General features: G+C 45.3%; 1 protein-coding gene across 1 annotated transcript; it reads right to left on the bottom strand.

The window, feature by feature from the left end:
- On the bottom strand, nt 1–26,867 carry GCNT4 (glucosaminyl (N-acetyl) transferase 4). The gene is made up of 2 exons (XM_027100818.1): nt 26,749–26,867; nt 1–4,404 (listed from the first exon to the last, which is right to left on the bottom strand). The coding sequence occupies exon 2, from the start codon at nt 4,401–4,403 to the stop codon at nt 3,036–3,038; it is 1,368 nt and encodes a 455-aa protein (XP_026956619.1). The 5' UTR covers nt 4,404; nt 26,749–26,867; the 3' UTR covers nt 1–3,035.
- Nucleotides 26,868–27,166: the final 299 nt, after the last annotated feature.

The following is a 27,166-nucleotide window of genomic DNA, read 5'->3' as shown; positions in this document are numbered from 1 at the left end:
GGTTTTGGGAGCACATTTTATTGGACAGTACCGGAGAGTTAACATCTAGTAGCAGCATAATACAAAAATGCAAAACCAATCTACTTAAAACTCATACAATGAGAAATATGTCTTTCAAACAAACAAACAAAAAACAAAAAAAATTAGGAGATTTAGAGACCAGTTGATAAAAATGTTAACAAAAATCAAAACTCATTCCATCATCAACAACAACAGTTATAGCATAAATGGAGTACATTCACTTTACATTCTCAAAAAAGATTGTCATTTTGTTTTCTCTGCAATATGTCTCTCTCTCTATATATATATTTATGTATAATATTCACATTCTGGAAGGCAAGAAAAATCTTCAAATTTAATTCCCTAAGTTTAAAACATTACATATATTTCACTTAAAATAACCAAAACATTAAAAATAGCAGCAACACTGGTCTTTAAATATTATTACAGTAGATTATTCACATAATGTAGATACATTTGGGTAGCTCTTTCACTATTAATATTATCTAATATAATTTACAAACTCCAAGGTCCTGGTCTCATTGCCAAATGATAATCTAGATTCAATAAATACTATGCAAAGAATAATTATAAAACACAGACTGCAGAACATTGTCCAGACTAGAGAGAATCATACCAAATTGCTTTAGGGAAGAATCAGGTTTGATGGAGGTTTGAAGACATGCAGGGAATCTGCAGGATTTCCAAGGCAAGAGAGAATGATCTGACAAGCTCCCTGGAATGTCAGGAATTGAATCCTGAGAAATATGTCCATGTGGAGAAGGCACTGCCGCCTCTTCCTGGTGCCATGTTTCATTTGAATATGGCATTAAAGTGATTAACCACTGGAAAATTTCCCAATAAACAAGGGATAGAATCATTTCTCACCAGGAGGCAAGACACCAGACCAGGAGGTCGATATTTATGTTTCATCATTTTCATTTATTCTGACGACCAAAGGCATAGAAACAAGATTTCGACAGGGCTTTGTGTATTTAAGCCTGGATAGTAGGAAAAGTATTTCTACCCCTACTCCTGATCTAAGCCACTGGACCAATTTGCTAATCTTATTCGTTTAAAAGGAGCCCCAGATGTGGTGACAGGGGTTTCTTAGTACCTGGAATCTGTTATAAAAGTTGCCCCTGCAATTGTGGCTTCTTTTTGTATTTCGAAGGTTTTTTAGAAAAGGTAAATGGTTAAGTGTCACAATGGGGTTAGACCTATGTTTGCCTCATAGTAAGACTGCTCGCTGATATTTCAATAGTTTGTCCTCATTTTCAAACCACTTTATATATTATCTCAATTGATTCTCACCCAGAAATGTGTGAGGAAGCCAAGGACACATCCAACTGTTCACTTTATAGACCAAGAAAACTGAGGCTCCTGGAATCATAGTGATTAGATTGTCACGGTCACACACATGGACAAACTGGTAATTGGAAAGGGGTAGGGGGAAAAAAGGGAAAACAAACAAGTTCAGGAGAAAAAGAAAGGAACAGAGAAATGGTGCCACTTGGCAGATCGTATCATAAACTTTAAAACAAGCAAAAGGCATTTCACATGTAGAACACAGACATTTGAAAACATTTAAATACTTGTCTTCCAACAGTCTCATACTGGTCTTGATTACTACATCTTTATGTAGTTATTGAGGCTGACATTGAAACATAAGATCATGGAGAATTTCTTACATGAGTTCCATTATTTCCCAGGAGACAGAAAAATATTATAGCCTGTTCTGAGGACCCCACTCCTGTCCCATTTCACCTCCAGCACAATAGTTACATGAAAATATATGTATATTTTGACTGATTTTGGTAGTTTTCTAAGGTGTAGTTTTCATAAAATATCATTAGTGATTATTCTTGCTATGTCCTTAGGAAAATTAGCTTTTTCTCTCTTGGATTGAAGCTGAGAAGACTGCAACGAACTTAGAGCTTTTATAAGTTTACGTTTGGACTCCACTTGACAGTTGCCAGAGAAGTAAGTACATTATTTTAATGACTAATAGTTAATTTAGTAAGCTGTCATATTTCACACAACCTTTTCAAGAAAATTTAGTGATTCTTAGCTTGACAGTTCCACAAAACAAAATTATACTATTCCATTGTAAAAAAAACTTACATATAATGATAATCTATGAACAGAAAGACTTAGGTTCAATGTTCTGGAGAGTGACACTTTGAACTGTTAATCAGTTTTTAACTTTAATCAGTAAATGTATTAAAGAAACAGCTGAATTACAAAGGAGGTCATTCATGACACCATTGCGTAACATGATGGAAAAGTCACCCAAATCCCTTTGTTCCTCCTCAGGCACCACCCGTCCCAATCCTCCGACTTAACTTCACCCCCTCCCTAACATCCATACACTAGAAATGCCCCCCCCAACAGAGTCACCCAACCCTGAATTGAATAAGCGAGGTACCATAAGGTAAGTTATGTTTTTGGCAAGCAGGAAATTGGACAATTCTTTTAGTTCTTCTGAGGTAGTAGAGTCTCTCCTTCTAATATTCTAATGGTTAAGAAAAGTCTAGGGAGCTGAATTAAGAGGCAAGTGGAATGTTGGTCACTGTACATCAACACTGCTCTGAAACTGGTGGTTGTCATGGTTATATAATTACCGCACACTCCACAGCTTCTTCAGTGGGACCCTGTTATGTGGACAACTTAAGATATTAAGGTTGCTGTGTGATTGGGGTAAGCCACAGCTCCTTGAGGGCACTGTATAACTCATCACAACTTGGATGCAATTCCTACATGTTTCTAAAAAAAGTGCCTGGCATATAGCAGGAACTCAATAGATATCAGATTACTGACTGTTGAAAATCTCCCATTTAGCTCAGTGAGATTACAAGCAAAAACATACATAAAAACACCCAACCAACCACAGACTAATTGTCACTAAAGGCCAGGTCACTTTCCCTTGTGTGTGGAACGGTAGACACCTTTCAGACTATGAGAAGGTTAAACGCAAATGGTACTGGCCATAGTATAGCGTGCAATTCCATATTAACCTTATTTCCATCATGACTTTATCCTAATGTGGTTGTGGCTGTTTTAGCCATAAATAACTTTTCTGAAGATAAAGTGATCCACTCTCTCTGCTGTTCTTCAAGCTTTTCCGCCAAGCATTGAATCAAGACAGGGTCCACCTTAGAATCAAATTTATTAGCAAACCAATGTCCGTCTTTCATAAGCCACCTTAGTTCTGCTGCTCCATAGATACACACACTTCGGAGGTGAGAGCCAGTACAACTGGGATAGAAAAGGCCTTCTAGATAGTTCCATTTGACCAGGCGGGTCTTACTCTGTAGGTCAGACACATCCTGGGCTGTCCTAGGAATCTCCCCGGGGATTCCTGGTACCCGAATTAAGGTAGCCCAAAAGTGCTCATCGGGCGAGTATGTATCTTTAGACCAGGCAAAAAAGTCTTTAACGAGGGAGCTGTTGAGAACATATTTAACAAATGCTCGACTTACAACAAAATAAGCACTGCCAACAAATATCTCGATGTCATGAGGGGGGGCTTCCTTGGAGACGTTTGTCCTCACTGGTAGTTTCACATATTCATAAGGCACCTGTCTGAGTTCATGGTGATAAGTGAATCTTTCCATCTTAGTGTTAGGGGGTTTCACTGTCTCTAACATATTTGATCCATTGAGTTTCTTCAACTCTGACACTAATTCAAAGTTTGATTTCAAAGGAAAATCCTGCCCACACAGGTTGATAACATATTTCCACTGAACTGAAGACTTCAGAAGGTCTGACAGGCAATTTAAATCAGCCTGGAGTCTGGAAATGTGTGCGTATTGCACAATCTCTAATTTGGAAGCAATGAAAATATTAGAGAAGCACTTAGCTAAATTGTTCATGGCAACTTTGAAGGTATCAGATGATTTACGGTCATAATGGATGCAGTAAATATTGTGCTGGTTGTATATAGCATGGATTAGCCTTTCAACCATAATTGCATCTTTGTGAACAACCAAAGAATAGGCTATTGGGAAGCTTTTCTCCTCCCTTGAAACAAGCTTTTCGTGGTAGCTCCGTAGGGCCTGATAAATGTCACAATCACTGGTCATTGCCACAACATCATCATCATCCAAGTCGATGATGGTTCTTCTTCTTATTTCCAGACTCTTGCCAATTTCTAAAGGCTCCTGTTCATAGACACCTGAACAGTTAATCTCATACCCGATTTCATTCTTAACATGGGTATATCTGTTCTTTACAAAAGGCGAGGTACTTAGCGAGTACTCAACCAAGTAAATGCCTCTTTCAGGGAAGAGGAGGCGTTTCACGTTTAGAAGCTTCAACAAGGAGAACAGCCATAGGGTTAAAAACAGGATGAAAACTTTCTGCTTTAGGTGGTATTTAAAACAACATTTGAATGTCTTCATTCTGTAAGAGAACAAAGGAATAATTCCGTTGAAATATGAAGAGAAAATTAGTTCAGTTCAACCAACATCCACTGGGTGCCTACCACACACCAGGCAGAATGCTGGGCCCAAAGGTGATTAAAACAAGATTCTTGTCCTTAAAAGAATCCAGAAACAAGGAAATGGAAATATGTACAATGGTTGTATGTTGTCGTAGTCTGTGTTAACTATACCTAATTTTGAGAGATGTTGGTTACCAAATAGAATGAAAAATAATGTTAACTCCTAAAATATAGGTACTAAGTATCTTAATTGACTGTATTTGTGCTTAGCATATTTGGGGAGGGATTGCTCTGGTTTGGGCAGAGGCCTAGAGAATTGGATGTTGTCAAGAGGTCATTAGAAATGCAAATGACCCACCTGAGGCTAAAAGGAATATCCATCTCGATGCTACCTTCAGATCCTGATTAGATCTAGATCTGATGTCAAATGGGGAAAGCCCAGAAAATCACTGCTGTAAACTGAATGTTTGCATCCCCCGCCCCAAATTTTAAGTTGAAACTTAATTGCCAATGTGATTGTATTCGGAGGTGGGGCTTTTGGGGAAATTTTTAGGTCAGGAGGGTGAAGTCCGCATAAATAGGATTGGTGCCCTTACAAAAGAGACCCCAGGAAGCTCCCTTGCCCCTTCCACCATGTGAGGACACGGTGCGAAGCTTGTTGTCTATGAACTGGGAAGCAAGCTTTCGTCAGGCACAGAATCTGCTGGAGCCTTGATCTTGGATTTCCCAGCCACTAGAACGGTGAGAAATACATTTCTGTTGTTGATACGCCTCCCAGTCTGTGGTATTTTATCATCGCTGCCTGCGCGGACTAAGACACCCACCTTCAGAAATAAGAGCAGTGGGCAGACCCCCAAAGGAGCTATAGTAAGTATTAGACACTAAAATTTTATATAGATTAGATTATACAAATTTGGTAAACTTGCACATTTCACTTATTTATTTTGTTAGGCCCCATTTCCTCACAGGGATTAGAAAGTTAGCCCTTAAGATGAAAAGAACCTGACACGTTGAGAGAAGGTGGGGGCCAGGGGCCAGTCTGGCAGAATCTGTCAGTTTTACGAACCCATCCAGAAGAGCTCATGTGTGTGCAAAGAAGGTGTGTAATGAGAAGCTTCCCTGAAGTTAAGGCTAAAGACTGAAAAGCACTAAAATGCCCTACGGGGCATTGATTAATTACACCCACACCCTGTGAAAAAGCCTGAGAAGAATCTGCACATATCCCTGTGGAACAGTCCCCACTGTAGACTGTGAAACGGAAATAACAAACAGTGTAGAGCGAGCTCACATATGTGTCCAAAAAGACTATATACACCCAGAAGCCTAGACACAAAGAGCACACGTTGCCAAACTTTTTCTTTCTCTGTCACAACTACTCACCTCTGCTGCTGTAGTGGGAAAGCAGCCATAGACTGTGTGCAAATGACTGGGTGTGGCTGGGCTCCAATGAAACTTTATTTACAAAAACAGACAGCTGGCTGGATCTGGCCCACAGGCCAATACTTCCAGAAGGACTAAGGATCTGGAGCCTGGGAAGGAGGGGGATTTACTTATCACTGAATAGCCTTTTGGACTATTAGAATGTTGAAAATGATTATATTACTTTAACAGATAAAAATGGGCTACCCAACAGAAGGGCATTACATGTGCTTATTTGGGGAGCAGCAGGAAATGGGGAAATCCAGGGAGTATTACCCAGAGGCTCGAGGACAGGAGGGCTGACCAAGCTCCTAGGCCTGCTTCCAGGAGGTTCAGTTACTGAGAACTGGGGAGGTCTGAGGAGCCCACATACAATTTCCTTACACATCTCAATAAATCTTAAACGAGGACATAATCATCGTACCCAATTTCCTTAGAAGAGGTAGCAAGGCATTTGAACCTGATTTACTTTTGTAGTTTTCTTTTATACAGATTGATTGAAAAAGCTCTCCTAGGAATGCCATACTCTCACTCACCCTCCCTTGAATTACCCTCCTTTAAAGAACCATACCTTATTTATCAACGCTGAACTGTTCCGTAGAATCTGGGTCCTCCCCACCACACCTCAGACTCTCCTCTGTGGGTTTCTCCGGGGTCCTATTCTTAGCTTACTGCTCTTCTCACACTCTTCCTTGCTTTCGGGATTTCCATGTATACCTTCCATGTATATACATTGCCAACACCTTTATCTTCAGGACCTACGTCTTGCCCAAGCTTCTGACGTGAACATCCAATTGCTTGATAGACATCTCCACTAGATAGCCCACGGGCACTCAACATCAATGAGTCCACAGCCAAACAGGACACCTTCACCTCTCCCGTGTTTTCTGTCTCAGTTTATCCACTCAATGACCCAAGCTCGAAACTCGAAAGCCACCCGACTCTTTCATTTCCTGTACACCCACAGGATCATCTCACAAATACGCCTCAAATTCATCCCTTCTTCTCCTTCTCCATTACCAGGTCCAGACAACACCTTTGCTGAGCAGCATCACACTTACATAAAAGGGCAAAGGTTTCAGTGCCTGCGGATAACCTGATGACATCTCCCCAGACTGGGCCCCTTTCAGGATTTGATAAAAGCTCATTCTCAGCAAAAGGCTTGCACCTCCACCCCTTGTTCCTTCTAACTTGGGGAAAGGAATGCTTTCAGTCAAAGGCAATTCTGGCATGGTGAGTAGGTGAAGGGGCTTTACTTGGACTTAGGACAGGGCAGAATAGGGAGGGCTGCTTGTTTCCCCTGATGTTAAAGGCTGTCCCGGAGACAGACGAGCTCTCCTGCTTAAAGATGTCTGGCATGGGAAGAAAGTCAGAAAGCAAGGCCTCTGGGCTGTCCCAATTCCCTCCTCTTTCTTCCTTTAGAATTAATTCTTGTCCCTGGCTGGCGAAGCTCAGACACAGGGCCCAGAGCTAGCTCCCCCAGGACTCCTCACAGCGTGCCTGCCGCCTCTCCTTCCCCGGTGCCCTGCGACCCTCCCTCTCTGGGCAGGCAGCCATGGCCTCCTGGCTCAACTCAGACTGTCGACGCACTAGCTGGAGTCGGGAAGTGTGTGCTCCAAGCCTTCTCAGGAGGGGCAGGGAAGCGCGGGTGCAGGAGGTTAGAGATCACAGTTCTCAACCTTAGCTTTTCTCAGGACACAACCTCTGCATGATACCCACAGCCCCTGTGGGTATGTGGGTATCATAGACGATGTTGACATACATACAATGTTGTAGAATGGATGCCTGCATGCTTCTATGTAATGTTTTTTGTTAATTTAATAATATCATTATTATTAATGCAGAGTCACTCAATAAAGAGTTGTTGGTACTCCCCTAGTGGTCCAGTGGTTAAGACTTCGCCTTCCAATACAGGGGGTGCGGGTTCAATCCCTAGGATCCCTGGTCGGGAAGCTAAGACCCCACATTCCTCACGGCCAAAAAGCCACAGCATGAAACAGAAGCAATATTGTAACAAATTCAATAAAGACTTTAAAAAAGGTCCACATCGAAAAAATCTTTAAAAAAAAAAAAAGTTGTTACTTGGGGTATTCTTCTACCAGGGGCCAGGGGTGGAGGGATGGGGATGATTTCCAGAGGCGTGACCCAGGTCTGACTGGACCTGGCTGGGCTAAGACTGGCAATTACGCGGCCACGTCTTTTCTAAAGCCGAAACCAGGGCAGCGAGGTCACCTTCTACAAACACCCCACCCACTCTTTCCCCCTTAAAAGCTCATGGGCAGAGAGCAGACAGGCGTTTTGCTGCCACGAGGTAGTCTTACATTACGAATGATGCCCCACCCCTGGCAGAAGGGGTATTTCCCTCCCACCCACCCAAGCAGACGAGGAAGCTGACCTGCTTAGGGAGTTATCCCCACATGGGCGCGAGTGCCTAGTGACGACGCAGAATCGAGAAGGAAATGGCAGCAAGGGTTGATCGCTACATCAGATGAGGTCTATTTGGATAATTCAATAAAACCCCAGCAGGGATGTGGAAGGCAGCATTTTCCCCAAACCATCTTCTTTTCCTCTACCCTCCCTGGCATTGTTTACAGTCTTAAAGGAAACAGCAGGCGCACCAAGGTACACCCCAGCTAAGTGGCTATAATTGCGTTCAGGGCTAAATGGCCACAGCCATTAGCAGCTTTTCAACGAACTCTCGTTCGTCAGCAATTCGCCAGCGATTGAAAACCCACGGCTGTCACTGAGGTACGTGACTCCTAACCCAGGGCAAGAGGGCGAATGGTAAATCACCGACGAACCGGAGGAAGGGTTGTGCACGTGGTTTAGCTTAGGCACCAAGACTGCGGGGCCCACCGTGCATGTTGCAGACGAGGTGGCCTCTGCCCTCCGCCCCCGCGCCCGTCCTGCTCCCTCCCTGCACACCTGCACGTCTTCCCAGGCGCTCACACAGGTGTGTATGTGTGTGGGGGGGGAGGGTGGGGCACCGGGAGGAGAAGAGAAAGTAGTGTAAGGGCTTCAGGATGCCCCAGACCCGGACATGGATCCCTGGAGAAGCAGTGGCTTTAAGACCTTTCAAACTAAGACTGGTTTTCTGGTCTCAACTTGGGGATTAGAAGTGCCCCCGCTGGGGCTGTGAGGGCTCTGGAGCCTGGGTGAAAGGAGTTGCCCGCAGGGGTCTTCAGAGCACATTACAGGTCTTTTCTTTCCCGGCACCCAGCTTGCCTGACTCCAAATCTTGGGGGTTTTCCAGTGTAGTACACAGGACATGCTGGTGTTTGTTTTGTTTTGTTTGTTTTTAAGAAAAGAATCCACTAAACAATTTTAGGCAATGTGAAGGAAATGACCTTCACTTTTCTGACCAGAGGAGGAGGTGGAAAGGGCAGAAGGAAGGATAAAGCGGCTGGGAGCAAATAAGACCTTGCTCTGGGCTGAGCTGGAGAAGAGGCAGCCACACGTGGTCCTGGCGGCACAGCCGGGCTTCAGCTTGCGGGAGGCCCCTGCAGTGGATGCTGGACAAGCCCCTCAACCTCTCCCCATCTCTGTGTCCCCATCAGTAAAAAGACGTTAATAATAGTAACGACCTCAAAGGACCTTTGAAGTTAAGTGAGGTAATGCATGCAAAGTGCGTTGGCACAGTCCAGATCCTGACTGCCTGGTTAATGCAGGTATGACTTTAATACTTTAGAACCAATGCTTGAATGCGTCCATGTAATGCTCGTTATTAATTTAGTAATATCATTATTCTTAATGTAGAATCACTCAATAAAGAGTTGTTACTCGGGGCATTGTTCTAGGTACTCCGTATGTAATAACTCAGTTCCCTCCACAGACCAATGAGGTAGGTACTACCTCCCTCTTTTACAAGACAGGAAACTGAGGCACATGGAGATAAAGAAATTGCCCAAGGTTATACAGAACTAGAAAGTGCTTTAGTTGGAACTTGAACCCAGAGAGTCTTTCTCCAAGGATGAACCCTCTAGGCAATGCTGTCTCTTGGAATATAAATCTAAAAATACTCCTTATTTTCCACAAGTTTTAGTCCTTGATTAAAATTTCTCATTACTGTGTCTTATCTAGCTGTCCTAAAGTTGGAACAGAAGTGAACATCAAACCACGTTTGAAGTCCTCAGAACTTCCACCCAGTTTAAGGGCTTATCTAGACAGAGAATCAGCCTGGAGGAATGCTGGCTGATGAACACGTTCTGTTCCTGCAATCAGAGGCTGGCGCCAATCCACAGGCCGGTGAAGGAGATCAGTCAATCTCCCAGCCAGTGGAATCCACTAAAGGAAAAGAAAGCGAGCTCCTCCTAAGAAATTCTGCCATCAGTTACGCTTGTATCCTGTCACTGATGATTCACTGATTCACTTGTTCTTGTTGTGACCAGTGACACAGATCGGGCTGAGAATTACTAATTGCTTTAGAACACTGCCTGGGTGCAACCTCTCTCTACGTGGTGAATATTTCCTCTATGGGCCACCTGTAAATTCTTAAAGTTTGTATCATTGTATGTCAGTGTAAAAAACAGGCTTTGAAGAGTTTATTGATTTGGAAATGTCAGAATTTTGTTTCTTTCTAAAGTCGTACAAAGAGGAATCACTTAAGAACACTAATACAGAGATGAGCTCACTCAAAAAAAAAAAAAAATCCTGATCTAGTTGAATAAGCCAAGGTCCTCCCGCTGCACCTCTCTGATTTCAATAAAGCCATTGATCCTCCCGTTGGTGACATGCTCATCACCAAACCCAAGGAAAGTTTTGGAGTAAGACCATTAGTGGGAGGATGACTCAGCTGAGATGCACTTCCTCATGCCTCCATAGCACCTGAAGTCAGCAAAGGAGCAGAAAGGCAGGTTTCTTGCTCTGAGGACCTTACATCTTCATTGTTCTAGAGGGAAGATTGCAAAAGGCAAATAATTATCGGACTGTGTGCAGCTAAACAGTAAGAATGGTGTCACTGGGTCATTAATACCATACAATATAAATTGAGGACGAACGTCCTCAAATAATAAGAGGTTATAGTTTCAAAAAGGAAAAAAAAAGGTTTTCCATTCTCTGTTTGTAAAAGTAAATTTTCTTCTTTATTTTCTTAAATCAGGAAGTCAAAATAGTCTAAAAAGGAAAACAAAGCTCACCAGTAATCTGCCACCTGGCCATAGCATTCGGTGGCAGTACGTCCATCCAGACTGTTATAAATAAACATGCCTGTTTTGCCTTCCTTTTTTTTTCTTTGGTAAAAACAAAAATTTTTTTTAAATTAAAAAAAGTTTTTTTAGGTTTCTTTTTTAAATTAATTTTTATTGGAATATAGCTGATTAACAATATTGTGTTAGTTTCAGGTGTATGGCAAAGTGAATCAGTTATACATATACACATATCCACTCTTTTTTAGATTCTATTCCCATAGAGTATTGAGTATTGAGTAGAGTTCCCTGTGCTATACAGTAGGTTCTTATTAGTTATCTGTTTTATATAGTAGTGTGTATATGTCAATCCCAGTCTCCCAATTTATCTCCCCCACCCCCGGCTTGCTTTTTAACAAGAAGGCTCACTCCTTAGGCACTGTCTTAGCTGTTTCTTTCATTTCACAATATACTGTGAATGAGTCCTCTTCTAAACTGGGTCTGTGAACTGTTAGAAAGTAAACGATTTCTGAGGTCAACATAATTTTCTATAGGAGAAAAACAATTGAAATAATAGAATTGACTTTTCTGGGCCTTCCCCACCAAAGCTGAATTAATTATCCCATAATTCTTGAAGAAGCTTAGAAGGAAAATCCTAAAGCTGACAAGAACTTCCATGGTGACTGAGTCCAAATTCCTCCTTCTCTAAATGGGGAAGCAGAGACCTACCCATCATTAGACCCTGTTTCACTCTTGGGATGCCGGGAACACGTTCCCCCATTACATACATGTTTGTATATCCAGCTGCTCCCCCTTAAGGGAGTGGAGAGAAGGGGACCTCTGCTCCCCCTACCCAGGCCCGCTCAGGTGGTACTCAGTCCAGCTTGGCTCCACTGCCCCCTCAGCTAAGGCTGTTCTGGCCAAAGTCAACAAAAATCTTCATGCTGCGAGCGTCAGAGGACACAGACCTGTTGCTCTCTAATGGTCTATGCTGAGCGCCAGTACCATTTCCATTATCTTATGAATTCCATTCAATAAACCTGTGAGGGAGGTACTATCACTGTCTCCATTTTTCAGATTAGGAAACTGAGTCACAGAGGATTAGTAGCTAGTATGTGGAGGAGGCAGGATTTTCAACTGTGGCCCGATTTCAGAGCCTACGCTATTAACCATAATGCGAGGTTGCCATTCCAATCTCTTGGCAGTAGAAAAACCCTGTTGGTTCTGCATCCAAAATGTAGGGGGAATCCACCCATCCCTTTCCACTGTAACCCAAGCCAGCATCAACTCTTGCCTGTATATGAAGTAACTTCCTCACTAGCCTCCCTTGCTTCCCTCTAACCCAGGGGTCCCCAACCCCCAGTCCACGGGCCGCACAGCAGGAGGTGGGCGGCAGGACAGCGAGTGAAGCTTCATCTGCCGCTCCCCATCGCTCGCATCACTGCCTGAGCCTTCCCCCACCCCGCCACCCTGGTCCATGGAAAAATTGTCTTCCACGAAACCAGTCCCTGGTGCCAAAACGGTTGGGGACCGCTGCTCTAACCCACTCTCTGTACTGTAGCCAAAAGGATCTTTTAAACCCATCAATCACATCACTCCCCCTCCCTACCCCACTCCTTACACTTAGACCACCTTCACTTGGGTTTCATTGCACTTACAGTAAAATCAGAAATCCTTTCCACGGACAGAGGCCCAGCCTGTTCCTGCCCCTGCCTTCCTCTCCAACTTCATCTTTTTTTTTTTTTTTGACATCCTTGCGTGGAGGTTCTGCACAATGTTTATTGGCTAGTTTCTCAGGGGGTTGACAGTAACACTAACACTTCATACATGGCCGAGAAAAAAAAAAAGTGCTTTTTTTCTTTAAAAACAAAAAAATTAAAATACCCAGCATCATAGATAAAGTAGGTTATCGTATCCTCTTATTTTGGATCCCCCCCGACTTTCTGCTTCAAACGCAATAACAGTCCTAGTAGTGCTGGAGCCCGGGGGCTTGAGGTGAGAGGGTGAGGGTCTGCTTCCACAGTTTGCACTGAATTCTCTCCAACTTCATGTTACTCTGCTTTTATCTTGCTCATTAAGCTCTAAGCAATACCAGCCTTTCTACAAGTTCCTAGAACACCACAGTCTCTTTCCTGCCTCAGGACCTTTGCACTTGCTCTTCTCATGTTGAGATCATTTTTCCCTGAATCCTGGCCTGACTGGCCCTTCCATATCCCTCAAGTCATAGGAGAAATATCCTTTCCTCTGATCGTCTCTGATCACCCTTCTCGAATCTCTTTCCTCACTGTCACACTCTTTGTTTTCTTCTCAGCACTCATCACAGCAGCAGTTACTTTGTTTACTTGTTTATTTCGATCTCTGGGACGGGCCTCATTTACGCTCTACCCCCTGCCCCATGTACATACCTACCTGGCACAGGGTGGTTGCTCAGCAGAACAAAATCAGAAGACCCAAGTTCTATGTGGGCTCCGCCACCAAAAATGCCTCAAGTGTCCCTGACAAGTCATTGAATGTTGGGTAAGTCTTTATTTCCCAAATGTTGAAGGGGATAATAGTTTTGCTATCCCACAATGCTGTTATGAAAGTCTTATGATACAACGCATGTGAAATAGCTATGGAAGGAAAACTGTGGTATGCAGAAGTCAGGTACTAGGACCTTTACAAGATGAATGATTTTTTGGGAAACCAACATATTGACTTTTTCCCAGTTTTCTAAATATTGCATTCATTATATTTCTAAAATAGTACATTCATTATTCTCTTCATTCTGACATTCTAATTATTATGTTTTTCACTTCCTGACAACATTCTTTTTTGTTAAAGCCTGAAGTATATTGTTCCCGAAGATGTACATACACCTATCTTTGATTTTGAAAGGTAGGAAGATGGTTACTCTAGTTAAACTTTAGAATTTTTTCCCCAGTCTGCTCAATTTTTTTTGAAAGATCGAGAGCCAAAGAATTCCTTTAAAAGACATCCAAGGGCTTCCCTGGTGGCGCAGTGGTTGAGAATCTGCCTGCCAATGCAGGGGACACGGGTTCGAGCCCTGGTCTGGGAGGATCCCACATACCGTGGAGCAACTAGCCCCGTGAGCCATAATTACTGAGCCTGCGCATCTGGAGCCTGTGCTCCGCAACAAGAGAGGCCGCGATAGTGAGAGGCCCGGGCACCGCGATGAGGAGTGGCCCCCACTTGCCGCAACTGGAGAAAGCCTCGCACAGAAACGAAGAGCCAACACAGCCATAAATAAATAAATAAATAAACAAAATTAAAAAAAAAAAAGACATCCAAGAAGAGCAAATGGAACTAGTTCTGTGCATTTACAACCAGCTAAACTGTTTCTGTAACTTTATGCATTGCAGAAGCTGTAAACTTTTCCCCTGAGTTCATTATCTTCGGGGGCAATTCTCTAGAAAGTACAAAACTGCAATGACTTGTTCTAGCATCCCTGTCAGGCAAAGCCATCCCCAGGGACCATGTAAGAAAGTGGTCGTGAGGAATCTGCAGCGATGCGAGTACACAAAACATACCCTCAAACAGGGCCTCCAACGGCTCAGTTTCTCAGATCGTATGTCCAGTTAAAACTGTCTCACTCAGAGAAATAAGATGCCCCTCTTCCAAAGGGGCTCTGGTTGAGGTCCCTGTGGACCATGTCACAACTGATAGCTTCCTCTACAGGCAGCAGGCTTCTGTTTACAAGTACAAAGACTATGGTCACCGCTTTCCTTAAACGAAGGTCTATCTAACCTGCAAGATTTGAGAACAGAGGTCTGAATAAAAATCCTGGACGGTAATATCAGTCTATCAACCACCTCTTTAGATTATAATTCTTCCAAATAGTAACTTGGCTGGAGCCTCTCTGGTCTGGGGGAGATTTATAGGGTCATTTAAAGTCACGTGGAAAACGAGCAACCCACATTAGGATGTATTTACCCACAGTGGTCCCTCAAGGTCATCGCAAATCTGGGCTTGCAGCAGTAGAGAAAAAAAGTGCCAAATTCAGCCAGCTTTTTATACTCACACCAATTAGGAGACAGCCAACGATTCTGGGCTTTGTTGCATCTGGTCCACAGGGCAAACCTCAAAAGCTGATTGTGTATCATGCTGGGCAAACTATATGGCTAAGAAGTCTTTAGTAGGAAGTCAAAAGGACCAGAAATGATCCTACTGAATGAAAAGTTTTTTATTTTGTAACAATTTATGACCCTCATTATGTTGCAAAACATTGTTTTTCCATAAAAACAAAAACAAAAATGCTGGTGGGGGGGCGGTGAGGTTGGTTCAAAAATACCTATGCCCTCAAATTTCAGCTCTGATGGCGACAGCTTAAATCAGTTTCCTTCTTTGTAGATATAAAAGGTTACAAAAAAGGTGCTCGTTGATGTATTCAATCGTTATCTTCCAAGCTTTATAAACAGAGAGGTGACATTCCTTTCTCCAGTTCTCTTCTCTGCCTTCCACACTTAGCTAGCCCAATACAGAACCAATATATAGTTTATGTTTTATGTTCTAACTTAAAAGTGTGGCTTTATTTTGGCTTCTTTTTCTATAAAGAGGAAAAACTGCATTGAAAAACATTTAACTCCTTTAAAAAAACAATCACATGTTTAGTGCACTATAAAGAAAAAAGAACTTCCTCTGCCCAAGGTCTACATGATATGATTTCACCCCATCTCACCCCACCCCAGAAATTTCTGGAAGCACTTCTTTGGTATTATATGGCTAACTCTCTGTTTTACACTGCCGAAATTAATTCCTCAAAGGTTATGCAGCAACTGAAGAGACACAGTAACTGATTTCTACACCTGCATTTAAAGTAGAATTTCCAATGCTGTAACTACATCAGAGGGAGCACAGGGACCCACAGAGGTGAATCAAGGGTACAAACAGCAAAAATGGCTTAAAGCCAGGCCACACGCTCCATGAATGGATTAGATACACTCAGTTTTAAATCATCAGAAAGGCTCCTTTGTTTACCTTCTGTGTTCTGCCACTGTGGTGGGGAGCTGAGCCGGAGATTTCAATATGCTTCTGCCCTTCCACTGAAAAATTCTAGACTGGCATCCCTGTCATGATGTTACCATTGAGTCAAGATCTGTATTGCTTGGTTTAAAATGGAGGTATTGTCCCAAGAGTTTGTGTGCACAGAGACACAATAAAGTTAAGACCCAGGAACTTAAGTTAAAGGTTCTGCCAAAACAGGGATTTCAAAAGCAGAGGTTTCGTGTAAAACCAGCTGGCATCTCCTACAAGGAGATGTTCTAGTAATGGTTTTTATTATTATTCGTATTTTTATTGAGGCATTGTTGATTTCCAACATAAGTTTCAGGTGTACAACATAGTGATTCACAATTTTTAAAGGTTATACTCCATTTATAGTTATTATAAAATATTGGCTATATTCTCTGTATTGTACTATATATCCATGTTAACTTATTTATTTTATACATAGTAGTTTGTACCTCTTAATCCTCTACCCATATCTTGCTTCTCCCCCTTCCCTCTCTCCACTGGTAACCCACAGTCTGTTCTTTATATCTGTGAATCTGTTTCTTTTTTGTTATATTCTCTAGTAATGTTTTTTTCTTTTTGTAAAATAAATTTATTTATTTAATTTTTGGCTGGGTTGGGTCTTCATTGCTGCACACTTCTCTAGTTGCTGTGAGCGGGGGCTACTCTTCATTGCCGTGTGCGGGCTTTGGAGCACGGGCTCTAGGCGTGCGGGCTTCAGTAGTTGCAGCACACGGGCTCAGAAGTTGTAACTTGGGGGCTGTGGAGTGCAGGCTCAGTGGTTGTGGCACACGGGCTTAGTTGCTCTGCAGCATGTGGGATCTTCCCGGCCCAGGGCACGAACCTGTGTCCCCTGCATTGGCAGGTGGATTCTCAACCACTATGCCACCAGGGAAGTCCCTCTAGTAATGGTTTTAATTAAGATAACAGGTCTCAACATGTAGGTTTTATTTTCGGCTAATATAATAAAAAATTTAAAAGATTATTTAGTTAAAAACTAAACATCTCAGCAAATTTATATGCCAACTGTACAGAATACAAAAGTAAAAGACTCTTCAGATCTCCAAATGTATTATAATGTTACAATCATTGAAACAGTGTGGCCAGAATAGACAGAGTTCAGTGGGATGAAATTCAGAAACAGATCTAGTAGGTAAGGATTGTATGTATGGCTCTAGTAGAGATGGCAAATGCCTCTGAATATCCATCCTCCCTATCTTCTTTACTAAGAGAATCTCTATATTGCTGGCGGCAGTAACATACCCCTCTAAAAGGCTTTCTCCCCAGCCTCCATTGTAGAGGAGCAGTCAACGAAATACAATGTGGGGTATCTAGGAAAGTTCTTCAAAAGAACCTGATTCGGGCTTCCCTGGTGGCGCAATGGTTTAGAGTCCGCCTGCCGATGCAGGGGATGTGGGTTCGTGCCCTGGTCTGGGAAGATCCCACATGCCGCGGAGCGGCTGGGCCTGTGAGCCATGGCTGCTGAGCCTGCGCGTCCAGAGCCTGTGCTCCGCAACGGGAGAGGCCGCAATAGCGAGAGGCCCGCGTACTGCAAAAAAACAAAAAACAAAAAACCTGATTCACGGTGGAAAGTGTGCCATTTTTTCTTCCCTTCATCCACTTTTCTGCCTGGAACTCCAACATGATGGCTCACATTGTAGCAGCCACCTTGGGACCATGAAGAACAGACCAGGAGAATATTAGCAACCTCAGCCCCCAAATCCTCAAAGCACTGAACCACCGGCAGCAAATGCCCACTCTGCATTCTTATTACGTGAGAAGAAGCCTTTATATGTGTAAGCAATTTTGTAAACATGGACTTTGAAAGATGACAATATGAAGATGGCAATGCTTCTCTCTCTCTCTCTCTCTCTCTCTCTCACACACACACACACACACACACACGCAAAATAAAGCTTAAACCGGGTTAAAGTGTCTACTTGAACAATAGTATAATCCTGTATATTGTCAAGTGCAAATGTGTCTCACATGATGCTGAAATTCTCATCTGTCTGGATTTAGAGGCAGATGGTGGCTTTAGATAAACCTCTGAAAAAAAGTAAACTCCAAGAGTTACCAATTGAACTCTGACATTGGCATGAACAGAGCAGCCTGCCAACCAGGCCTCAGGTAAGCACCACTCAGCTTACGGCACACCTCCTCTTGGTTTTGGCCAGGAGCCCCATATAATCTCTGAAGGTCACCTTGCAGGTTGGCTGCCTTCTTGAGAACTTGCTTGGTTACAAACTTGTTATACATCAAGAGAAAGATATCACTACCATGTAGGGTGAACTGTGTGGTGTAGTTCTTCCCTCCTCTCCTTCCTGCCACCCCCTCGGCTCCCTCCATCTCACCCTCCTGCTTTACCTTTGTATACAGCATAATGGTTTGGAATTTAAGGCCAAGGTTTCTGAATTAAGTTCTGACTACACTAACAAGCTGTCACTAATCTAGTTAGCCCTCTGCCGCCCCATCTGTGAAAGAGGGCCAGGGGCGCTCACTCACATGGATGTGGTGACGACTAACTCAGCTCATGCTCTGGGTATATTTCGGCAGGAAAAGCCAGCGGGCACTTGGGGTGCATTGATGGTAAGGGGTCAAGAGCATTTAAACAGGCAACAGCCAGGGAGGAGCACAGGATAACACAGACCAGGGGCTACTCTGCAAACATGGACTGCGCTTTGTCTGCCACGTGCCAGCCCCACGCCTGCCTCCAGAGACCACCTCCAGAGGCAGCAGCAGGGGGTCTCCATCGGGCAGGATGATGCAGAGGCCACATGAAAACCTTCCACATTCTCATGGTCAAGAGGGGATCAGACAGGTGCTCACTGTAATATTCTTACAACTTTTCCATAGGTTTGACATTTTTCCAAAATAAAGTTGTTGTCTTTTAAAGAGAGAATCATAGGGGCAACAGGGAGTGGGCAGGACTAAAAGCCTTTGAAAGTCCCTGCCTTATATGAGGATTCAGGCGACACGTTTTTAGTAGCATGGTTTTAAACATCTTTTGAAGTCTCGTGTCATTGCTGTCTTCTCTCTATAATCTATACTTTCAAAGTGTTACCCCATTCACTTCTGTTATAAAAATAACTTTTCTTTTGTTGTTCCATACTTAGGAATTAGTTGATGATCATAAAAATATTCCATTATTTTATGGTGGTAAAATATATATAATATGAAATTTACCATTTTAACCATTTAAACCAAATCAGTAGTGTTAAAAAGTCTCTGTTCCTTAGTCTATCCTCGAAAAGCCATTCCATAAATGTTAGAGAGATCATGGGTGGGTGAGTGGTTGGATAGATGGAAAGATGGGTGGTTGGATGGACAGAGAGGTAGACGGACATGGATGGATCCATGGTTAAAATTTTAACCATTTTTAAGTGCACAGTTCAGTTTGAATTTTATCATCTAGAGATAACTTCCCCAAAACGGTAAGTCACTAGTTAGCATTTGGAAAAGTTTCTATTCTTTAGGGATTCTCTTGCCGTTGTGTTCCTTTCATGTTCCTCCTTCCTGAGCATCTCTCCTCTGGCTCCATATCCGTTCCGCCAGCTCCACAATCTCCACTTCCCCCTAGTAGTATTGTCCCACGATCTAGCCTTCGCAACTTAATTAAGGTGCCTACCTTGTGTGTCTGCTTCTCTCTCCCGACCCATCTGATACAACATCTTTCTGTCTCCACCTGCCTGAGAGTAGGGCAGGGTGGTGGCTATAAAGGCTGAAGTAAGGGAGAACCCGGAAAAGATGATGGCTGGCAGAGAGAGACCCCCTTGTTGCCCCCAGGCGGAATGTGGGCAGGTGGGGAAAGGCTGACACAGTGCAAATAGTCCAGCTACGCCACAGTGATGCAGAGAAGAAGGAAGAGAAAAGCAACCTTGGCAAGCACAGGACCTATGCTAGGCCTTGTTCTTCCTGATCCTGGGGGCACATGCTCGCCCTCTGCTGCCGTCTGGTAGATGACCAGGAGAAATACCAAGCTTTGCAGAGCCTTTGGAAACAAGTCCAACCTATTCAAGAGCAGATAGGCCGACTGTCTGAGTCTGAGCATAGCCAGGAAGCCCTCCTTCAAAGGGACAACCTCGTCTATTCTCCCCTGAACTAGATTAGAAAAACAGAGGGGGTGGGGGAGAAGGAAAAGCAATCAAAGAGTCAGAAGTACAGGGCGTTCATGGAGATTTACTAGAAATTACAAATTTTATAAATTACAAAAATAAGTGCCCTTATCACCCGGCACTTTTTTTTTTTGCTTGTCATGGTAAGGGAGAATGTCACATCAAAAGCGGTTTGGTAGCATGCTGGAGGAGAAAAGTAGGCTTGGACATTTTTTTTTTTTTGTGGTACGCGGGCCTCTCACTGTTGTGGCCTCTCCCATTGCGGAGCACAGGCTCCGGACGTGCAGGCCCAGCAGCCATGGCTCACGGGCCCAGCCGCTCCGTGGCACATGGGATCCTCCCGCACCGGGGCACGAACCCGTGCCCCCTGCATCGGCAGGTGGACTCTCAACCACTGCACCACCAGGAAAGCCCAGCTTGGATTTTATTGGGATTTTTTGCAGTTTGGTTTAACCCTGGTCTTTCAAACCAGGGTGAGGGAGGAGGGAGAGGGCTTGGGTAGGATTGGATAAGGATCATGAATGACGGAAAAGTGCAGGATTCCAGGCACTTTTTCATGCCCTAGCAATCATGGCTCAAAAGCATTCTTGCCATAAAATTGTTTTGCTTTTTGACTTTTTAAACTTTTTTTTGGTGTGATTATATTATCTAAGTGTACTCCTTTAAGAATCATGTATGAGCACAATTTTACATTAAAAAAAACCATTAAATAACCCGAATCTCTTGGTGAAATATGGACTTGAGCACAAAATTTCTAGAGCCTGGGTGGGAAGGGCTGTGAGGCAGAGAGGAACGACAAGGCACAATTTTTGCTTCCTATTATTTGGAAATTTCTGAATTCACCTTAATCTGACCATAAATAAGATGAAACTTACCTTTGAGTCACCTACGAAAAAAAACCCAAGCTGATGGTATTAAACCTAACAGAGAGAAGCAATCGTCACAGTCCAACTGCTCCTGCCGACACGCTACGGAGATTATTCTGTGAGGGGCACTGAGGACGGAGTTAGAGAACACGGCGCCACACGGGGAAACCGTGCGAGGGGCACATCAGAACAGCAGTAATTTAAATGCAAACAACGATGGGACTGATGATAATTATTCTTCTGATTTTAGCCCCACAAGGTCTGCAAAAGATGCCAAGCTTTTAAGCCTCATTAACTGTGACGAAGGCCTCTGACAAAGAAGCTCATATTATTAAATTCCTCAGGCCAGGACATCAGCAGACACATTGGCAGAGGACTCAAAGGTTTACGTGAAAAAGGACAGAAATGGGACTCAAATAGATCTGGACAGACTTGGATCTAGTAAGACGAAATTTAACAGAGATAAATACAAAGGCTAACACTTAGGTCCAAGAAATCAACTGCGTCACACCAGATGCAGAAATGTGATTTAACAGGAGCATCTGGAGAGAACAGTCCAGTGTTCTGGCTGACCCTGCTTGGGAGGAGTCCCAGTTCGTTTGGTATGAGACTGCCAAAAGATTTTTTTTTTTTGCGGTACGCGGGCCTCTCACTGTTGCGGCCTCTCCCGTTGCGGAGCACAGGCTCTGGACGCGCAGGCTCAGCGGCCATGGCTCACGGGCCCAGCCACTCCGCGGCATGTGGGATCTTCCTGGACCGGGGCACGAACCCGTGTTCCCTGAATCGGCAGGCGGACTCTCAACCACTGCGCCACCAGGGAAGCCCCAAAAGATTTTTAAAAGGCAGAAAAACCAAACCAGAAACCAAACCAGTGTGGTCCTGGACAGCGTGAGAACCACAGAGTTGCAGAACGTGAGAGCCTAAAGGGATCTTAGAGAGCATCTTCCATCAGCGTAGACTGTGGGACAGAGGACCGGATGGGTCTGTGTCTGGGTACAACCCTCTACTAGGATACTGTCTCACAGAAGGTAAGCAGCACAGTGAGAAGCGAGTGACCACAGGATGGAAATGGAAGTTTAAGACGAAAGAAGTGAAAACTCAACAGGAATGAAAGCTGGCTCCAAATATTAAATCGTGGGCTGCTGGGCCCCATCCCCAGAGGTTCTGTTTCAGCAGGTCTGATGGTCGCAGAATTTGCATTTCTAACAAGTTCCCAGGTGACATGCAGCTGGTCCAGGGACCACACTTTGAGAATCACTGTTCTAAGTAACAAAATCATTGTTTTTGTTTTGTAATATATATATATTTCTAAGATTTTACTAAGATACAATGGCTTATTTCCCAGTAAGTCCAAATTAGGGAGAATTTATTGGTTCTAAAACACCACACATTCGTATTTAAGATTATGCTCTTTTTAAAATTTCATATTGTTTAGCAGAAGTTCCACCTTTACTTTCTGACCCTTAGTGTTTCTTATTAGTTCAGCTTCATAAAGCAGACTTCTGCTTCTGCTTCCGTTTCTGGCATTTTATATAATAGGTAGTTTCCCTCTGGTCTTCTTCCACTTTTCCTGTATTTTTCTATTGTGTTCAGCAAACCAAGCTTCATTACATATTAAGATGTGACCTGCTTTTATCAAATGGTATCTGATTTCCCACATCTTCTAAAATAGTAAATATCGACCCAATCCTTTCCCCCAAAGCCCACCTGAGCACACTGTGCCCAGGGGCCCATTAGATTTTGAAGCAGCTACATTCAATTCCTGATTAATTTAATTTGATCTTATATACGTGAAGCTTCAGCCTTTAGATCCCACTAGGAAAATTACCAGCATATGGAAATGCATATAAAATGACATGCAAAGCAATGCAAATTAATATAAAACATACATCTCTAAACTGCTTGGGAAAACTCTGTAAGCCTTGACATTGATATTATCTGTTTCGCTTCTTGTACTCTGACAAGCAGTGACTGGATCCTTTTACTACAGTTAATTTTATGCAGCATCCAGCACCTGACACTTGTTGACAAGCTAAGTGGGAGGTGACCCTGTCTGTGAGTCAGGCAAACGGGATCCTGGCCTTAACTTTGCCACTATTTGGCTCTAAGGCCTTGGACAGGTTTTCAAAATTCTGAGTCTCAGATTCTGCATCTGGAAATGATGGAAATGACATCATCATCATAAAACCACCAGCACTAAGGCTTACTGAGCATCATTATGTGCCAGGTACAATGCACACAGGCACACACTATACATAATGATGCACACACACATGTTGTGCATACACGATGCACACATGCCTACCTTGTGCATACATCGTGCACACAGGCAATCCTCACAACCACCCACGAGAAGGTACCATAGAACGTGTACCCCTTAGATGTGGTGCCATTTCAGAGACTAGGAAACCAAGGCAGAAAAAGGACAGGAAACTTGCACAAGGTCATAAGCTAGGGAGTGGCAGGGCCAGAGCCAGGGGCCCTCGGCAGTCACACTCCAGGGGCCACTCTTAGCTACACTGCAGCTCTGTTTCATGATTTCCATCTATGTTTCTCCTAATCATTAAATTTTCATGATCTACAAAGTAAAACTTCAAATTTCACCGTCATTTGGGCTTCAAAATATGGTTTCAGTAGATGGTTTATGTTACATGAGTTTGATATCAGAATGGCAGCGCAATCATACTCGTTTTTTACCTACTACTCCACGAGTGGAAGGGTGGGTCCAGAGATATCCTGTGTGTTCCACCTCTCCTCCTAACTTGCTCCATCCCATTCACATATAAATATGCACGAGGCTCTCTCATCTTCAAAAAGCCATCCCTCCATCCCACTTCTCACTGGAGGAGTTGCTTCCAGGGAGTTAAGTGCGGTGGCCGCTGTTAGTCCTCAGCCCCCCAGCACACACACACTGGCATCACGCGAGGTGCTCACTCCCAGTACGGTTTGGGCTGAGACTCAGCACCGCTGCCCTGGTTTTCCTCCCACCTCTCCCCATAAAGATAGGGGCTCTTTTCCAGGTCACCCCCCCAATTTACCCCAGCCTTAAAATAACACCCCAATACAGATGACCCCCAGCTTCTTTGGAGGGTCTGCTTTCTCCAGCCACTTATTAAGTATGTTCACTCAGGAGCCTCAAAAGCAGCTCAGACTCAACAAAAGCAAATGTGTCTTTCCTCCCCCAAGCTGCACCTCCTCCACATTCCTTTGTGAATGGCAGCACCCACCTACCCAAGTGCTGTAAGTCCAAACTTAGAGGGAGTCCCCCTGCCCTCTCATACCTTACAGTCAACTAGTCAAGTCACTCCAGAGTCTATCCTGAATCTACCCACTTGTGTCATCCTCACTGCCACTGCCTCAGAGAGACCTCCAGGCCCCTCATACGTCCCACCCAAACTAGCCGTGCCTACTTCAGGGGCTCCTCAAATCCATTCTCCACACAGCACCTGCAGTTTTGTTTTGAATCTAAAACTCATCAGGATACTTTCAGGTGTGAAACCGTCTTGAGAATCAAGCCCACAAAATGGCCCCAAGGCTTGGCATCAAGCAGCCCTGGCACCTGCTGACCTCGCCTGGCGCCATTCTCCCCTCAGGTCACACTGGACCTCTCCTTTCCTTGGACTCTCCCTGCTCTGCCCTCCTCTGGTCTTGGGGTGCCCTCTTTCCTGGGGTGAGAATACTTGCCCTTTCGCCTCCGCCTGCTTAGTTTATGCAGCTCCTACTCATCCTTCGGGTCCACCTTAAATCTCCCCAAGAAGGCTTCCTGCCTCCCCCCACACCAGTGAGCTACCTCTGTGCTCCCACTGCACCCTAGTATGGGCCTGGCACACAGTAAGTGCTCACTAAATTTGGATGGACGGATTGGCTTTTCAACCTCACATCATACAATCTGTCTTATTGCTTTCTTCCTGCATTCAAACCTACAAAGGCCCAGGTCACCAAGTCATACTCCCAACAGTGGTGGCTCTGCTGTCAGTCATTCTGAAGGGAGCAGATACTGGGCACTGCCACGTACAGTCTCCACCTGCCCCCCCCCTCCCATGACCGAGCTCATTCAAAGTCAGGATGATAACTATTTACTGCCTGCCTATCCCAAGGGTACTTAATGTGATGCCATCAAGTGCCAACTTGACTTATTGCCCAACTCCGCCATTCACTCCTATACCCCTCTGGGCAGACATTGCAGTATTTAGTAAATCTGCTTCTCAAAGGAACACTTCTCACCAACCCCCCTCCCCCAAAGAAACTCTCCTTTCACTCAGTGCCACACAACCTGATTCTATGGCTATAGATTCTCTGCAAATACAAGATATAAGATATGATTCAATAGCATCTTAATCGGTCATTTCTCATAGACAATTGATTCTTAGAAAGTGCAGCAGAGGAACTGCTCTCTGCAACAACCCACTTACTTTTAAAGATTTTACTTCCTCAAGACACCATCAACAAAAGCTATCAAAACGGACAGCTAGGTTCTAGATTGTCTTAGACTGATAGGTGGTTTAATAATAAGGGCATGCTTCTGGAAGATCAGAAGGGGTGACTCCTGTCTACCAAATCACATGGACACTTAATTTAATATCATCCCCAACTCCCTTAATCTTCTGGTTTGCTGCTTTTCAGTTTAAAGGAAGAGAAGAGGAAAAGACAAGTGCCTAAGGGCTAAGGCCACTCTCCCTTACCCAGAGAGGGAAATACACGGTTCCCGGCTAAAACAAGGAAAACCTCCCCCAGGCAGGAAAGCTCTGAAATTTACAAAACAATACCCACCCACTAGCACTTCTAGCCTAAGTTAAGATGGTAAACTGACTCGAGAGCCCAGACCTCGTGGCTCGGATCCTCGGAGGCTCCCAGCTCGATGGAAGAGGTGCCGCCACCTCACAGGGGGACGATCCGGGCCAGCTCTGCGGCAGAAAACTTGACCTTAAAAAGCGCAGAAGCTCGTCCCAGCGGAAGGCGCGGCCGGGGGGACAGCTCCGCAGCTTCTGATCCCCAAACTATTAAGAGACACCCCACTCCCACCTGGCCCTAAAGGAGAAGCCACGCCAGCAGCCCGTTCCCGCGCCACGCGTCCGGCTCCCGCACACTCGCCTCCGCCGCCCACAGGCAGCGTGGCCCGGCCCCGCGGGTGCAGGGCTGCGGAGAAGCAGGCGTCGCGATTCCGGCTCGGCACGTTCCTCGCGGAGCCCGCCCCTCTGCGCCCCTCACCTGGGCGGCTCCGAGTGGCCAGGAGACCGAGACAGCGGGACCCCTGACCCCAGAAAGGGCGCGTCCGGGAGCCGCGTTCTCACCGCTCGGGGAGAGTCCCAGGAAAACCCTGGTGCGGACGCGCCCCGGGGCTCCCGGCCTCGCCCCGCTGCTCCCGGCCTCCCCGCCGGCCCTGCCCCGAGAGCCCGGGATGCGGGCGCCGTGGCTGCGTCTCCCAGGACACCCTCACGCTGACACGCGCTGGTCGCCCGGCAGCCCGCGGACCTCGGACAACTTTACAGCGTCCGGCCGCCGGCGGGGCCCCGAAGTCAAAAAGGGCGTGCAGCCAGGCCAAGGCTCAGCCCGCTAACCCGCTGCGGCTGCCCCGGGCAGCCTCCCTCCGTCCTTCCCTCCCTCCCCCCTCCCCCACCTCACAAGGGACGCGGCGCCCAAGTCTTCCCCCGCTGGAAAGTGAAAGTCGCGAGGAGGGGGTCCGGGCGTCCCGGCCATCCGCGGCTGGGCCAGGAGCCCCGCACCCCGGCCCCGCGCGCTCCTTGCTGGACTGCGTGGCCAAGTGGACTTACGAAAGGGAGCGGGGGGAGCCCCGAGCGCGGGGTCCCCGCGGGTGCAGGAGCCGCTGCGGCGGGGCCGCGAGCTGCGCTGCGGACTCCGGGTCCCGCGGCGGCGGCGGCGACTGGCTCCCGCCTCCTCCTCCTCCTGGTCCTCCGCCGCCACCTCGGCGGCTCGCCCTGCTAGACAGTTGCTCTCCCTCGGCCGGGGACTGGAGAGCGCCGAGCGGCCCCCGTGACGTGGAGGGGAAGGAGGAGCGCCTCCGCCGCGCTCCCGCAGAGGGAGCTCCCGCCCCTGCACTCGGGGGTCTAGGCTTCGCGCTCGAGACAAAGTTCCCAGGCGGCGCGTTCCGCTCTCTGCCGCTGCCCTGAGCGTCAGCCAGGTTCGGTTCCCTCCCCACATTAAACAGCAAGAAAGTCGAGGTCTGGAGAG

The sequence above is a fragment of the Aethalodelphis obliquidens genome, unplaced genomic scaffold, assembly GCF_003676395.1.
Source record: "Aethalodelphis obliquidens isolate GAN/ISIS:26980383/991018 unplaced genomic scaffold, ASM367639v1 scaffold4, whole genome shotgun sequence".
NCBI lineage: Eukaryota > Metazoa > Chordata > Mammalia > Artiodactyla > Delphinidae > Aethalodelphis > Aethalodelphis obliquidens.
The sequence above is the reverse complement of the archived record's forward strand: the minus strand, read 5'-3'. Positions and strand labels throughout refer to the sequence as shown.

What these genes read in the sequence shown, in the direction of transcription:
- GCNT4 (XM_027100818.1), bottom strand. Translation starts at nt 4,403, where the DNA reads ATGAAGACATTCAAATGTTGTTTTAAATACCACCTAAAGCAGAAAGTT.